At 45.0% G+C, this 16,274-nt stretch overlaps 1 protein-coding gene across 4 annotated transcripts in view; it reads left to right on the forward strand.

Moving 5' to 3' along the window:
• Positions 1–1,292: 1,292 nt before the first annotated feature.
• The window catches only part of LOC147596691 (mitogen-activated protein kinase kinase kinase 1-like), an 87,999-nt gene continuing 73,017 nt past the window's right edge, over positions 1,293–16,274 (forward strand). For 3 of the 4 annotated variants that reach the window (XM_086769718.1, XM_086769719.1, XM_086769720.1), the window contains exon 1: positions 1,293–1,312. In XM_086769718.1, coding sequence (XP_086625844.1) covers positions 1,308–1,312 — 5 coding nt within the window. In that variant the 5' untranslated portion in view covers positions 1,293–1,307. Of the gene's footprint in view, positions 1,331–16,274 lie in introns of all 4 variants that reach the window. The other variant, XM_086769717.1, reaches the window with a different exon arrangement.

Genomic DNA, 16,274 nt, shown 5'->3' on the forward strand with positions numbered 1-16,274 from the left:
ATGTGCATACATATGCACACATGGAAACAGGTGTACTCCGCCAAGACATTAACCCTTCTAAGTAGTTATAGACATGGAAAAGTATCAGAGGATGAGTGAAGCAGCACCTGCAAAGTGAGGGCAATTCAGAGAAGGACGCGTGAAGGCTGCAAGGAAGGATGTGCATTTAATTTCATACTAATCCCAGAGATGAACGAGTAGGTAAGCATGGGCACAGCAGTGATTTCCCAGTGGCTCACTGCAGCACAGGAAGGCACCATAGGCATTTTGCTCCTTCCTCACCTCTCGGCTGGCTCTCGAGAAGGACGTTGCCTGAGGAAGTTTTGGAATGCTAGGAAGAGGGAGCACACTGACGAGGTGTTACAAGCAGGGGCACGGCGCCACCAGAAGCCGGCCTGAGTTTCGGGAAGAGCTTCCCCGCGCTGCCCCACAGCACCGGCTCCTCACAGGGCGGCGGCTGGCCCACGCCACGGCCCCATACCTCGAGGCCGCCGAAGCACCCGCCGCTCTCCTGCACGTGGGAAAGGCCACGTGGGGGCGGAGACACCCTCCCCATCCAGCACCTCCGCCAGCTCCCGGGCGCGGCGTGACCCGCCTGCCCGCCCGCCCGCCCATCCATCCATCCATCCATCCATCCATCCATCCATCCGTCCGTCCGTGGGCGGGCGGACTCTGCCCCTGACAAGCGAGCGCGACGCCAACACCTGCGCAGGGGCGGCCGAGCGGACGGGGGGGGGGGGGGGGGGAGGGCGCCTACAGGCGGCCGCCCCGCCCCGCCTGCTGCCACCAATCCGCGCCCGCCTCCCACCCTCTCTTTACGCCGTTTCCGTAGTGGGTTGGAGTGCTAGCTTCCCCCGCGCCTATGTGATCTGCGAGAGAAAATGGCGGCGGTAGGGAATTGCACTTCGTCGTCGGGATTATCCTTGGGTAGTAGTGCAGAGGCGGCCGCTGCCGGGAGCCTGAAGGGCGGCGTGGGGAGTGTCGCTGGGAGCAGTGAGGGGCTCTTGCGGGAGGCGGGCGGCGGCGGCTGCCGGGAGCAGCGCTCTGACTGGAGGTGGAAGCAACCGCGTAAAGTGCGGAGTGTGGAGCTGGACCGGCTGCCTGAGGCGCCCCTCTTCCTTGTTGCCTCCTCGCCCTCCTTTTCTTCGCCGGAGCCTCCCGAGGCGCTGCTGTTCCGCTACCTGCCCGGGCCGCCGCGCTCTAGCCCGGCTACCAGCCCAGCTGACTCTCTGGCTGCCTCCCCCAGCCGCTGTGTCGAGTTCCTGGAGCCGCTTCCGGCGGGGACCGATCTTGCCGCGGAACGGAGGATGGAGTCGTACCTCCTTGCGAGGTGAGGAGGGGCGGGGAGGGGGCGGTGGAGGCGGCGGGGCTGTTCCCTGGGGAAGGCTCGAGTGCGCCCTGTTCCCACTCCTTCGCGGGTGCCCGGCCGCCGCTTGGCCGGGAGCGGATGCGGGGGGGGGGGGGGGGGGGGGGTGCGGGAGCTGCCCGCGGAGTGCAGGGCTGGAGCGCGGCGGGCAGCTCTCGCCCACCGCCTTCCCCTGGGGTGTGGAGGCACCTGGTGTGTTCTTGAGGGAGGAGTGGCCGCCGAGCTGCCCCGTGGGCCGCCTGCAGCTGCCAGCGGCGCGGGGCTACGCCATGGACGATTAGATGTGCGAGAGCCGAGCTGTGGGGAGGGGTGTGTTTGTGTATTTAACTTCTGCTGGAGTCCCAAAAAGGCTTTGGAGTTTGAGTTGGTGGTGGTGGCGAGGACTAGGGTCGGACGTGTCAGCCTTTGGATCTCGGTGCAAACGGAGCCCGTTATCTTTTCTGCAGCTCTGTCGCCTTGGTGCCAGAGCAGGTCACTTTGCTGGGGTCACTGCTCTTACATTTGATTAGGAATGTTAACAAATCATAGAAAATGCTAAATAACAAGTGTTTTTTTTTCCTCTATAGTATTTTAGTTTTACTTTTGTCGTAGTTCAGCCCCAACGGGGACCAGACTACGCAGTCTCTCTCTCACTCCCCCCACTCTCCGAGAGAATAGGAGGAGATTTGACAAACAAAAAAAAAACCAAACACGCGGGTTGAGATTGAACAAAAAGTAAATTTAACAGTAATGACAAGAAAACAATAGAGTGATGGAACACAAATACAGTATAATAGCTCACAACAGATCTCTACATCCAGTCTCTTCCAACTAGGAGGGCCTCCCTTCAGCACCCTCCTCACTTATATACTGAGCATGATGTCAGATGGGATGGAACAGCCCTTTGGCTAATTTGGGTAAATGAACCCCAGCTGTTAGCTAATTAGTTAACTATCCCAGCCATAGGGGCTACCAGCTTCAGTTCTCCACCCAGCTCAGGTAAATATTAACTCTATCCTGGCCAGAACCAGGACAACTTTTCAACTATATTCACAATACATTTAAATACATGGCAGCATTAGTAGTGATTTTTTTTTTTTTCCTTCAGAAATATCCTATAAATGCTTGTGTAGAGTATCTCAGTAATTCTGTATATTGTGTTACTAGTAAATAGGTGTTAGATGAAGTCCTTGATATGGCCTGACAAAGTAGTAAAAATATCTCTCTGCCCTTATTGTAATATAACTTGCTGTAGCCAAAGAAGAGAGATGAATTTGTACGTGAGTAGCAGTTAGCATATTACACGTTAAATTTGTGCATGTAGCTGTTGCCCAGATGTTTAAGAGGTGAACTGAAGGGTGTAATCAAAATAATAATTATGTGGAGGTCTTCTGTTTTTAAATACAGTAGTTATACTTTTCTGTAAGGATATACTGTTTGTTAAAAGATACTGTGCTTGCTCCGAAGTCCTCCTATCAGTCTCTGGTATTACAGTCGCTTTCTTTTTAAATAGTTTTTCTGTTTATGCTGGAAGACCTGCATAAGCCTCAGAATGAAGCTGAGAAGGAAAACTGACTCTGCTGTTAAGTCCTAAATGTAAATATTACCTCTTTTTTTCTTTAATCTCTCAAGCATTCTGCTTGTCAGGGCAGTAGAACAAATATTTCCACTAAAAACAGTAAGTGTTATAAGCTATCTTTTTATATTGCTGTAAGAGGAGGAGGGAGTTATTTTACTAGGAAATGCAACTTCAAGATAAAGCACTTCAGACCTTTTATCTCAAATCTATACTGACAGTATATTGATTTGGCTTGTAGCAAAAGAGCCTAACAGTGAGTTCGGTGGTAACTGTAGTATGATTTCCTGTAACTTCCAATTTGGGGCAAATCCATGTAGGCAAAATGCACCTCCTTCTTTGTGACCTTAATAATGTTCTCTTCAAACATTCAAACCACTTAAGTGATGTTTATTTGTGTCTGAAATTGATGTAGGTGACTTATTACATCCCCGAGTATAGGATTAGTTATACTGCCATAACCCTGTCATTATAAAAATGAAAAGTGGGAGATGTGATTAGTCTCCTCTGCATACAGTAACCGTGTAGTGCGTGACTTGAGTGAAAATGAAGTGTTTGAATTTGAAAATGCATATGCTAGCTATGGCAGACTTGTCAGATAGTTCAGCTGCAAGATAACCTTTATAGATATTTATGCCGTATTTTCTGCAATTGCTGTTTGCCATATTTTCTGCAATTGCTGTTTGCATGCTAGAGAACTTCAGTTTCACAGTGTGTCTTTGTTTTGACTATATGTATAAGTGTACTATTAAAAGCTTGTCAGTTTTAGCTCTGCTTTGTAGCACCTTTGTTTGGTGACTTTCAAAGGAGGGTATGAATGTATTAACAGAGCACTGAAGTGGGCAGTGGAGTTGAGAACAGAGGGAGAGCAAGTACAGTGAAAGCACAGTGTGGCCGAGGTTTGATGTGCTCTTTTTCACTGAAATGATAATATTCTCAGTTCACATTGTCAGAATGTAGCTAAGGTAAAAATATAGCTTATTTACCTTGGCTAAGAATAGCTAAGGTAAAATATAATTTCATGTGTTTTAACCAAGTCCATAATGCCGGCTATTTTTTCACTGTCTGCTTAAATAAGCCACCAAATTTTCCGCTTCCAGTTTAAGGTGAATACTACTGTGAGAGAAGTTTCACCTGCTACTTCTTCTGTGCTCTGTAGCTTGAGAGTGTTTTAGGAAGAGAGTCACCCTCTACTGTGTCTGACTTCATCGCTATTAGTTATTGCAAGTGGTAGGGTTCTACTTAAATGGTTTGATCAGGTATGGCAGTCTCTTTGTTCCTATGCAAAGTAAACAGATTGTAACTAATCTGGAGCTTTCTGTCTCACTGGATTTAGTGATACTAAAGGTTCAGTCTTCACTGTCACTCAGTGGAGTCTAGGTACTGCTCAGTGTGATACCTGTGTGTAGATGTGTGCAGTTGTACTCTACATGTTTGAGCTTCGGGTAAGGGACAAGATAGTTTTAAAGATCAGTTTTTCCTTCTGTATGATTCATTTAAACTTCATGAAATCTTCTACTGTGCTAATGCATTTGTTACTATTTGAAGTTGGAGTAAAGGTAATGGTGCAGCTGTGCAAAAGTTGATCCCAGTGCAGGAGAGGATGAGGTGGGAGTGGAAACAAGTGACTGGGGGTGGGGTGACTGTGGGAATGCTTCTGTTGGCTTTTGCTGGCTTCCAGTAGTGGTGAAACTTGGCTTAAGCTTTGTATAAAATAGAAATACGTTGCCATGTAGCTATTCTTTAAACAAACTTGTAAAGCTAGTTTTCTAGCAGTAGTTGTGATAAGAGAATGGATCTGCTTTGAGTTCTGGAGTTTCTAATGCTAATCTCTGTGTTCTTGATGGATTCTCTGTGAAGACCCAAGGGTTATCTTATTTTGCTTTTTATCTGCTGTGCTCTCACTTAAAACTCTAGAATTACAGTTCATTCTTTTGCTCGAGGCAAAGCGGACAGAAAGCCTTTAAGAGGGCTTCATTACTTGTGACTAGGAGAATGGTTAAGTGTAAAGTTGCTTTCTGTTGCTTCCCTCCCTTTTTATCTTTACCCAGAGGCTGTGTGTTGCCTGTAGGACACTTCTGATTTCCTGTCTTGCCACCCTGCAGAACTGGAGAATCCTGCTTGGTGGTGAATAGTCTTGATTATTTTTTCCTGTAAGATTTGTGAATTTGGGAGGTGTATGTGTGTTAGGATTTTTTGCTTGTGTTTTTGGAAGATCAGTTTTGCTAGATCTTGACTGAAAAATGTCCTGAAAAAAAACCAGCAGCTCTATTTACTTGATATTTAAGAATCATTTGAAACTGGGAATTGTTTACCTTCTGTCTGGAAACTGATGAAATACTTCTCAAATTGTATTAATAAAAGCTGATACAGCCATCACTCCTGTATAAAAAAATAATTATAATCCTTAATAAAAACTGATACTCCATCACTCAGCAGTGAGAGGGGAGTGAGCAACTGTGTGGTATTTTTGCTGTTGAGTGGGGCTAAACCACAACAGAAATGTCTTTTTTTTTTTTTTTTTAATATTGATCAGCATCTGATGACTAGGGATTTGAAGGTGTTTGTAAAAAGTGGGTTTTTTCGTTGTTTTTTTTTTTTCTTTAAACTTAAAACTTGTCATTGAATATTCTGACTTCTCTGCTATGAGATGAAATTAGAGTTCAAGTCAATCTACCCTTGTTTCACTTGTCTCAGTGTATTTCTTTTGTATCCCTGAAGTGTAAACTTATCATAATTCATGGAAATATTATGTAATACTGTTTGTTCTCATCTCTCTTGTCCTAATATTCTAATTTGTAGTGGAATGGCTACTAATATACCTATTACACCAGGTGACTTCAGTTCTTCCCTAGTATTTCTCATCAATAGATGTCACAGTATTGACACACTGCTGTTGATAGTGCACCTCCTTGTAACTTACCCAGGGTTACTGTGGAAGGTGGGAGTAGAGTGCTGGAGAAATGAGTTCTGTCTGCTAGACCATGCTGACATCTGACCATATCTGATATTGTTTTCTGAGCTCTTTTCTGTCCTCCTCTTGAGCATTCTGTCATCTTGCTTTTTAGGGAACTGAAATGAGTCTTTACTCAGTTGTCAACAATGATGATCTGGTCCATTTGTGTGCTAGTAGTTAACCCTCAAAGGTATGCAACTAATGCTCCTCATTTTGACCCATGGATACGTATTTCCTTTTGCTAGTTATTTCTGTCAAATACTCTCTTACACTCTGAGGATTTTTATGACCATTGTACAACTATCTTCAGAATTGTTCCTTTCAGATGCTGAAAGGGCTTGGTACTGAAGGAAAAAATTATAATTTGTGATAATACCAATTTGAGAAACAGTTTTGTTTTCTAAATCAGTGTTACTTCCCATTCTACTACCAGTAACTGCCTGCAGAATTTTATTTTGGTAATCCTTTTTATTCTTTAAAAGGGGACTGTCAAAGCTTTGTGGATAATAGTCTCCTTGTTACCTTCAGGTAATATTTACCTGTTCTGTATCTGAAGAGGCATACAAAATTCAAATATACGAAATGTGTGGTGAGATTTGCAGTGACCTCCAGTTTGCAGTTCATGTAGAGTTTATTGACCTTGTCAGATTAATGCACTCTAGCAGGTAAATTTTGTCTATTGTCTTAACCAACACAATATTCTAATTGCTTTATGATAGTGTTCTAATTTCTGGTTGCTGAATAAGTACTTTGAAAACTCATGTGTTGTCAGTGACAACTCAACTTATCAATATTTTATGCTTTCTAAACTCTTTTCATGTATTTAGACTGCAGAGTTGCCAGGTATGGTACTAATGACTTTCACTTTTTTTTTTCCTCTTGTTGCGAGTTTTAACTTTACCATGACACATGTAACCAGTATCTTAAACGTTCCCATGAAATACACCTGAAACTTCTGTTTTTTTTTTTTTACTGAAGTAAATATCTCTACAGATGCCTAGCCTATGACTGAAGACTTGTTTGCTTAATGTAAGAAAACATTGCAGTTGTTGTTAGCTTGGAAGCTCACTGAAACAGTACTAATGTGTTCTTAAAAATTTGGAAAGGTTCTCCCATATTAAGGATCCATACTGCTTATTAATTTAGTTGGATTATTTATATAAATAAAACATAAGTGGTGGTTTCTGTAGTTGTGTGAAATGCATTGTCAGGAAGTTCAAACTTGAAATAGAAATGTGAACAGCTGGTTTTTAAACAGTGAGACTGGATGGAGTTTCTCTTTAAAACTATATTAATATGCACAAGTTCATTTTTTAAGTTATTTTAATAATGTCTGCATATAGTTCTGGAAAACAGGCTCTTCTGTAAATATAGAACAGACATGAATTTGTTGTCTTTTAACTGTAAGTTCTCCTTTTATTTGTAATTAACAGTTCAATACAGTAGGTTTCCTGAACTCTGCAGGCACGCTGGATGCCTCAGCCAGTAGGAAGCACAGGGGCACTTGGGTTTCCTGTTAGGTTTTCAGTCATAAGCATGGAAGCTAGTTCTTGCATAGTGCTAAGCAAACACAGCCATGCTCTTTGTCTGCCCTACAGTTCTGGCTGCTGGCTTCTGGCAAGGTCACTGTAACAAGCAGAACTAGCTTTCTCTTTAAACCTTCAAGTTTAGGGTCAAGGATCTCCTGCGCTGGTACCTTCTGCTTCACACAGGCTTGTTCACACCTTCTTTCAAACACCTTTCTTAAAATAACTGAGAGTTTCAGTTTCTTCCCCTGACAAGAATTTGCTCCGAGTTGCAACTTCCCAGAGGCTCTTGGGAGGATGAGCAGGGGCGTGTCTGGAAGAGGTCTTAAAGACTTGCAGATCGTTCTCTGTATTTGTCTTAAGCCAATGTTACAGGAAGAGGGAGGAGAAGGAACTTCTCCACCCCCTGCCTTGTGTACAAGAAGGCATGAAACGAAACTCCTTAAGCCATGCAGATCTCTGCCAGAGAGCAATGCAGATAGTCTTCAGAGTTGTCATTTTAGGAGTGCATTGTGCCAAAGTAATATAAAAAAGATTGGATGACTGATCTAATTTGGTTTATCTCACTGTGAAGATTAACATGCACACTGAAACTCAAACCACCTTTTTCTTGTGGGAAGAAGGCAGCTAATCCACATCAGGGAATAGAGTAATAAAATATTTTGGATTAAACTAATGTCTTTCATCTATGCAAAGTAGAAAGGTGCTTTCATGTACGGATATGTTAACTATTGTGAACTGACATACACTGATACCCTCAGCAAGCTGAGTGAGGAGAAATATTAACAACTAGCAAAGTGTTTGGTTTAGGTGATGATATGGAACAATCTAGAATTGTTACAGTGGTGTAATGCCTGACCATTGCTTTTAGCTTTTGCTGTGGGTCAGCATGCCTCCATTCAAAATGGTTATTGTTGTCACTCATTTTGGCTTTATTGTTGGTTGTGAAGGATTCAATTCTTAAAAATAAAGCTTTTTTCCTTGTGTAGGTATTTCAAAGGCAGATAGGCCCAAGTGACTCTTGGGAAAACATGGGAGGAAGGGTTAGAAAGCAGCAGATCAGTAGAATATGAACTATTTCCTTGTATCTGGGATGTACATCTTGGCCCAAAAGAATGAGGCCAGACTTTTTTCTATCCAAGATAAGAGAAGTCAGGGCTTGCACGCTGTGGTCCTAAACTCTTCTACAATGGAAGCTGGACTTGCCTTCCTGAAGGGGGGGGAAGAAAAAATTGAAGACTCTGAGCTGAAAGTTGCCCTATGATGTGTCTATGAGAGAGGACTTGATGACATCTCATTTAAGTGTTTGCTGTCTGTACCAAATGTGTCAGTGTCTGTAGCTTTCCTTGATTGCTGCTCTTGGGATATTCTATATAATGTAAATCTACTAATAACATCAAATCTTTATGAAAACTCTGACCTTTCTCAGAAAGAGACTGTCTTTAATATCACTAGAGAAAATAGGGGAAAGATTTGGTTAAACTGATGAAACTGTTTAATGTTCATCTTTCTAAACTCATTTGGAGTGTATTTGATCTTGACATTTTTATTTATATTTAAAACTTTTAAGTATAGAGTAGCTCTTCAGAAATTTGTGTGTGCATATGGTAAAGAGGAACAGTGCTACTATATCTTCAGTTTTGTCTCTTTAAGCATGTGGTTAAGTTCCAACATGTTCAGGTACAATGGTAAACCATCTTGTCCTGGTAAATATGCTGAAGCATATAATTCCCCTTATATCTCAGCAGAAAACTAGTATGCTCTACTATTTGCTTGTTCTGACCTGCTTAGAGCTGCATGTTTGTGGCAGTATTTTACAGTTCTGCCACTAAAGAGAATACCCAGCAAAACCAAGTGGAGAAGGACAATGGCTTTGGTATTTTGAAATAGACTGTGTATGAATTGCATTGCTGTATTTTTAAAATTGACTACAAATTGGAATAGGGGTCCAGTGCCAGGGCAGGCCACTTGTAGTGACGTGCGGAAAACAGACTCCACAATCTGTAAGATTGTAAAGTAGGTATGTTTATTCAGCGCCGGGCAGCACGGGGGGTAGTCCCGCCAAAATCGTGCGCGCCTGACGCGGCAACTCACTTTGAATTTATACATCCAGGTGTTACATATACATGAAGTTAGGTAATTCACCTATACATATACATGATCTATCCCCGCTTCGTATTAAAATTAGTCCCAAGGGGTCATTTTCATAAACTCCCCCCATCTGCGCTTGCGCAGTGCCTCCTGGTGGTGGTCGTCGGGGGTCATGGGGATGAAGATAGAATCATAGAATCACATGGTTGGATGGGACCTATAAGATCATCTAGTCCAACCGTCTTCCCACTACCATTGCTGCCACAGCTACTAAACCATATCCTGTAGCTTCTCATCAAGCCGCCTCTTGAACACTGCCAGGGACGGAGACTCCACCACCTCCCTGGGCAGGCCGTTCCAGTGCCTTACCACTCTTTGAGAGAAAAAGTTTTTCCTCAAGTCCAATCTAAACCTCCTCTGGTACAACTTGTGGCCATTTCCTCGGGTCCTGCTTGTTGCCTGGAAGAAGAGGCCAAACCCCTGTTCATCACAACCTGCCTTCAGGAAGCTATAGAGTGCAATGAGGTCTCCCCTGAGCCTCCTCTTCTCCAGACTAAACAATCCCAACTCTCTCAGCCGCTCCTCATAAGACTTGTGCTCCAGACCCCTCACCAGCTTTGTTGCCCTTCTCTGGACACGTTCCAGGGCTTCAATGTCTTTCTTGTAGTGAGGGGCCCAAAACTGAACACAATGCTCAAGGTGCGGCCTCACCAGTGCCGAATACAGGGGGATGATTACCTCCCTGCTCCTGCTGGCCACACTATTTCTAATGCAGGCCAGGATGCCGTTGGCCCTCTTGGCCACCTGGGCACACTGTTGGCTCATGTTCAGCTGAGCATCAACCAACACCCCCAGGTCCCTTTCCTCTTCACAGTCCTCCAGCCACTCAGCTCCGAGCCTATAGCGCTGCATGGGGTTATTGTGGCCAAAGTGCAGGACCCGACACTTGGCCTTGTTGAACCTCATGCCATTCAGCTCAGCCCAGTGATCCAGCCTATCCAGATCCCTCTGAAGGGCCTCCCTACCCTCAGGCAGATCAACACCGCCACCCAACTTGGTGTCATCTGCAAACTTACTGAGGGTACACTCAATCCCCTCGTCTAGGTCATCAATAAAGATATTGAACAAGATGGGCCCAAGTACCGACCCCTGGGGGACACCACTTGTAACAGGCTGCCAGCTGGACTTGTCTCCATTAACCACCACCCGCTGGGCACGGCCCCCTAGCCAATTCTTTATCCAAAGAAGGGTATACCTACCCAGTCCACAGGCAGCCAGTTTCCCTAGGAGAATACTGTGAGAGACTGTGTCAAAGGCCTTGCTGAAGTCCAGGTAGACCACATCAACAGCCTTTCCCTCATCCACCAGTCTGGTCACCCAGTCGTAAAAGGAAATGAGGTTGGTGTCCTGGTTCTGGCCAGGATAGAGTTAATATTTACCTGAGCTGGGTGGAGAACTGAAGCTGGTAGCCCCTATGGCTGGGATAGTTAACTAATTAGCTAACAGCTGGGGTTAATTTACCCAAATTAGCCAAAGGGCTATTCCATCCCATCTGACATCATGCTCAGTATATAAGTGAGGAGGGTGCTGAAGGGAGGCCCTGCTAGTTGGAAGAGACTGGATGTAGAGATCTGTTGTGAGCTATTATACTGTATTTGTGTTCCATCACTGTTTTGTTTTCTTCTGTCATTACTGTTAAATTTACTTTTTGTTCAATCTCAACCCGCGTGTTTGGTTTTTTTTTTCCTGGTTTTCTTTTGTTTGTCAAATCTCCTCCTATTCTCTCGGAGAGTGGGGGGAGTGAGAGAGAGACTGCGTAGTCTGGTCCCCATTGGGGCTGAACTACGACAGTTGGTCAAGCACGACCTGCCTTTCGTGAACCCGTGCTGGCTGGGCCTGATCCCCTGGATGCCACTCATATGCCGAGTGATCTCACCCAAGATGATTTGCTCCATAACTTTCCCAGGTACTGAGGTCAGGCTGACAGGCCTGTAGTTCCCCGGATCCTCCTTACGGCCCTTCTTGTAGATGGGAGTCACATCGGCAAGCCTCCAGTCCTCCGGGACCTCCCCAGATAACCAGGAGCGCTGGTAGATGGCCGAGAGCGGCTCGGCAATCACCCCCACCAACTCCCTTAGCACCCTAGGATGGAGCCCGTCCGGTCCCATGGACTTGTGGCAGTCCAGATGGAGAAGGAGCTCTCTAACTGTCTCCACCTGTACCACAGGGGGTGTATTCGGCCTGGCATCCCAGACTTCCAGATTAGGGCATAAAGTGCCCTGAGGATAACTGATCTGCCTATTAAAGGCAGAAGTAAAGAAGGCGTTGAGGATCTCAGCCTTCTCCTTATCCTCAGTGATCACATTCCCCGCTGCATCAAGTAAAGGGTGTAAATGCTCCTTATGATGCTCCTCCAGATGAGCTGCTCCTCTTCGTCACCGCTAGTAACCCTCTGTTTTCGCGCAGACTCGGTTATGCTTTGGTTCTTGTCCAACCCGCAGGGTCGGTTTTAGCTGGTTCTTAAAGGAGGCCCCTTAGTTCTTATCAGGAACTGTCCGTGTGAGGAGGTGCAGGCCTTCTCGCTTCAAAGCACAAAGCAAGGCCCCTCAGTTCTTATCAGGAACTGTCTTGTGAGGAATGCAAGACTTCCCCCCCCCGATAGTTTTTACAATAGCTAGTTAGTAAAGCATAAAAAAGCATAAAGCATCACATGTATTAGTATGCACAGCAATAATCAATAAATGCCATATCTATTAAAGTTTCTTTAACCCCTTCTCTCAGTCCCCCCTTTTCTAGAGAATTAGTAAATTCCTTTACTATACCTAACTCTGGCATAATATTTACTTATTTAGCACTTTCTCAAAGTATTGATTAGACTCAAGTCTCTGTCGCAATTGTTTTTTCTTCCAATTACTATAGGAATTTCCCGTGCTTTGGAAACAGCAGAAGCCACATCGAATCACCACCAAGGAATTATGATCAGAACTATGATTATGATTGCCGCAATAAATAATTGCTTTAACCATGCTAAGTTTGGCAACCAAGAGGTTAGTTTCTCCCATAAGTCAGAAAACCCCCAGGAGGTGTCGTCCTTGGTTATCTCATGGAAAATTTTAGTCTGTTCCCAGATTCCTGACGAGTCCTTTTCTACCCTTTGTTCTTGATCTACATATGTACAACAATGTTCGCCTATGGCAGTACACAATCCCCCTTGCTGGGCAAACAACATATCCAAACCTAATCTATTCTGGATGACCATTTTCCTTAGAGATGAAGTTTCCTCTTGGAGGGCCTGGATTGCATCCCTTGTCGAGGTGCCAAGAGCTTCCATAGTAGCTGAAATATTCACTAGTGCCTTCTCTAATTCACTCACTCCCAACCATGGAATAAACCACCTCGCAAAGCTATGAAAACCAGTGGGCCTGTCTATCAAAGGGTTGCTGCCACGTCTGTGCCTGAAGGATCGCATGTATGTGTGTAGGAATTTTGGTGTGTTGAGGTGGGTTAGGTTTTTTTCTAGCAATAATATTTGGTACTATAATCCCCATAGTGCACCGACCAGCCCAATGCAATGGTAAAACTTTATACCCTGTACGCCCACAAATCCAATACCAGCCACGCGGAGCCCGATTACTGTGATGCTTTTAGTCCATGTCGTCCACCAGTTAGCAATTGACATTGTCTGCGGCCTCTGGGGGCTTTCATTTTCTGAGGCGGGGGCTGGCATGGGAGAGATGAAGTCTAATAATCCTGGAACGCATTTAGTACAGTTGGGGTATTGTCCTACAAATGTTGCATTGCTACATTGTGTATCGAGGTGCCCCAAGCTACAACTACAGTTTGTTACCCATGAATCAAAATTGTCGGGCCTCAATCCGTTTGAATCACACTCCATACCTTCATTCCGCAAATTGTCACACCTTCGGCTACACATTATACTTTGAGTTTCATCCCCCAGATTTAGGTCTATTTGCCAATCAAGATCCCCCGGTCTTACATTTTTTTTAGGTCACTGAAAAGGGTGCTGTGATCAGGTTTGGGGTCCGGGAAGATTATAGCTGTCACAGGGTGTCCACTTTCCGCGTTCCTCGGTAAGTGAGAGCACAACCAGCAATCAGACAGATTCATGACCTTAGCGACCTTTTCATGAAGTTGCAAAAATGTGTTATCCTCCCATGCCCCGACTCCCGTCATCAGAATAGTGATAGTGGTTAATGCCGCGATAACATGAGTTTTTGAGGCTGTACTTGTGTGACCCTCCATGTAGACTTGGGTGCTCTTTTTACCCTAGTGTGGTGTATCCAGGCGTTTTGCTCCTTGATCTTGATTGCTGTGAAGGAGGTGAGGAGTACCTGGTACAGTCCTTCCCACTGCGGTTCCAGGGTTTTCTCTGTAAGAGACTTTACATATACATAATCTCCAGGTTGGATATCATGTACAGGTTCATCCAGACCTCTTCCCCGGGTCCCAATCACATGCTTTCTGATTTTATTAATCTGTTTGCCCAATGCCACCATGTAGGAAGTCATAATTTCATCCCCAGTTTGCATGGATATCCCCTTTTGTATTCCATAGGGTTGCCCATACAAAATTTCAAAGGGACTCAGTCCTTCTCTCGCCCTTGGCCTTGTTTGTATACACAAAAGGGCTAAAGGGAGAGACTGAGGCCATGTCAGGTTTGCTTCTTGTCCCAATTTTACAATTTGCTGTTTGATTAAGTGGTTCATTTTCTCCACTTGGCCACTCGACTGAGGGCGGTATGGGGTATGAAGTTGCCAATCTATACCTAAATGGTGGCTAATTTGTTGTACTATTTTTGAGACAAAATGTGGTCCTCTGTCAGAGGATATGGTTGCTGGAACCCCAAAACGTGGTATTATCTCTTGTACCAATACTTTAGTTACCTCCCGAGCCTTAGCTGTTCTGGTCGGAAATGCTTCTGGCCAACCTGAAAAGGTATCGGTTAGTACCAGTAAATACCGATTACCCCCCCCCCCCCTTTTCTTGGAAGTTCTGTAAAATCAACCTGCCATTGTTGTCCAGGCCCATTGCCCTTCCCAGTCTGGCCCATTTCTGGTTTGGGAGTATTTTTAGGATTAGTCTGGAGGCAAAGATCACACTGAGTCACCTGTCTCACTGTGGTATATAAGTTTCTGGCTACAATTTCTCTTATCAAATGTTTATACAGAGCCTCTGTTCCCCAATGCCTTTTTCTATGTTCCTCCCGTATCAAGTGCCACAGTAAACAGGAGGGAATAATTAGTCTTCCCTGTGGGGTATAAGCCCACCCCTCTTCATTATATGACCCTTCTAAGTCTGTAATAAGTTTCTGATCTTCTTTGGTATATTCTGGCTTACCTTCTAGAGAGATTTGCCTATCAGGAATTAGAGCCCCTTCTGTTTTTACCTTCGTTTTGGCCACTTGTTTTGCCTCTCTGTCCGCCAGCTCATTCCCTTTTTCCAAATCTGAGCTCACTCTCTGGTGTGCCTTAATATGCATAATTGCCACTTTCTCAGGGAGCTGGACAGCTTCTAGTAGCTTCAGAATTTCTTCTGCATGTTTGATATTTTTCCCTGGAGAGGTCAATAGTCCTCTTTCTTTCCAAATTGCTCCATGTGCGTGCACAACTCCGAAGGCATATTTTGAGTCCGTGTAAATGTTCACAGTTTTGCCCTGGGCCAACTCCAGGGCTCGGGTTAGGGCAATTATTTCTGCCTTCTGTGCGGAGGTGTTCATGGGCAAAGGCCCTGATTCTGTTACCTCTTGACTGGTGGTGATGGCATATCCTGCATGTCGGTTGCCATTTAAGACATAACTGCTCCCATCTGTGAACCAGTTTTCCCCATTTTCCATAGGGCTGTCCCTCAGGTCTGGGCGGCTTGCGTATGTTGCTTTGATGGTTTCCAAACAGTCATGATGCACCGGTTCTCCTGTGTTCCCGCTAAGAAAAGAAGCTGGGTTGACAATGTTAGTGACTATGATTTCCACATCATCCTGTTCTACTAACACAGCTTGATATCTCAAGAATCTTTGTGGAGAGAGCCAGTGCCCACCCTTTGCTTCCAGTACTGCTGATATTGCATGAGACACCAAAACAGTCATTTTCTGGCCCAGAGTAAACTTTTGGGCTTCTTGTATGTTCAGTATCACGGCTGCAACCGCCCGTAGGCATCCAGGCCAGCCCTTTGCAGTGGTGTCTAACTGCTTAGAGAGGTAGGCAACTGCCCGTCGATATGGACCCAGATCTTGTGCCAATATTCCCAGGGCAATGCCTTGCTTCTCATGGGAGAAAAGAAGAAATGGCTTACTCACATCTGGGAGTCCTAAGGCCGGGGCTGACATCAAAGCCTTTTTCAGTAGCTCAAAGGCTCGTTCAGTCTCCTTGTTCCACTCAAGATACTTCTGCTCGGTGGCTGTCAACGCATACAGTGGCTTAACAAGCAGTCCATAATTATAGATCCACAATCGGCACCACCCGGTCATTCCCAGAAAAGTCCGCAACTCCTTTACCATCTGAGGCTTCTGAGTTTGGCATGTTGCCTCTTTGCGGGCCTGTCCCAAAGTTCTTTGTCCCGCGCTAATTTCATAGCCCAAATAATTCACTTTGCGCTGCATTACCTGGGGCGGCTTCTTGGACACCCGGTATCCTTGGAGTCCTAAGAAATTCAACAGACTCACCGTCCATGCCATACAGTCTTCCTCTGTGTTGGTAGCGATCAGGATGTCATCCACATACTGCAACAATTTTCCTTCCTCAGACGGGGTTTCCCAGGATTCCA

This window comes from Chlamydotis macqueenii, chromosome W (assembly GCF_036417535.1).
Source record: "Chlamydotis macqueenii isolate bChlMac1 chromosome W, bChlMac1.mat, whole genome shotgun sequence".
NCBI lineage: Eukaryota > Metazoa > Chordata > Aves > Otidiformes > Otididae > Chlamydotis > Chlamydotis macqueenii.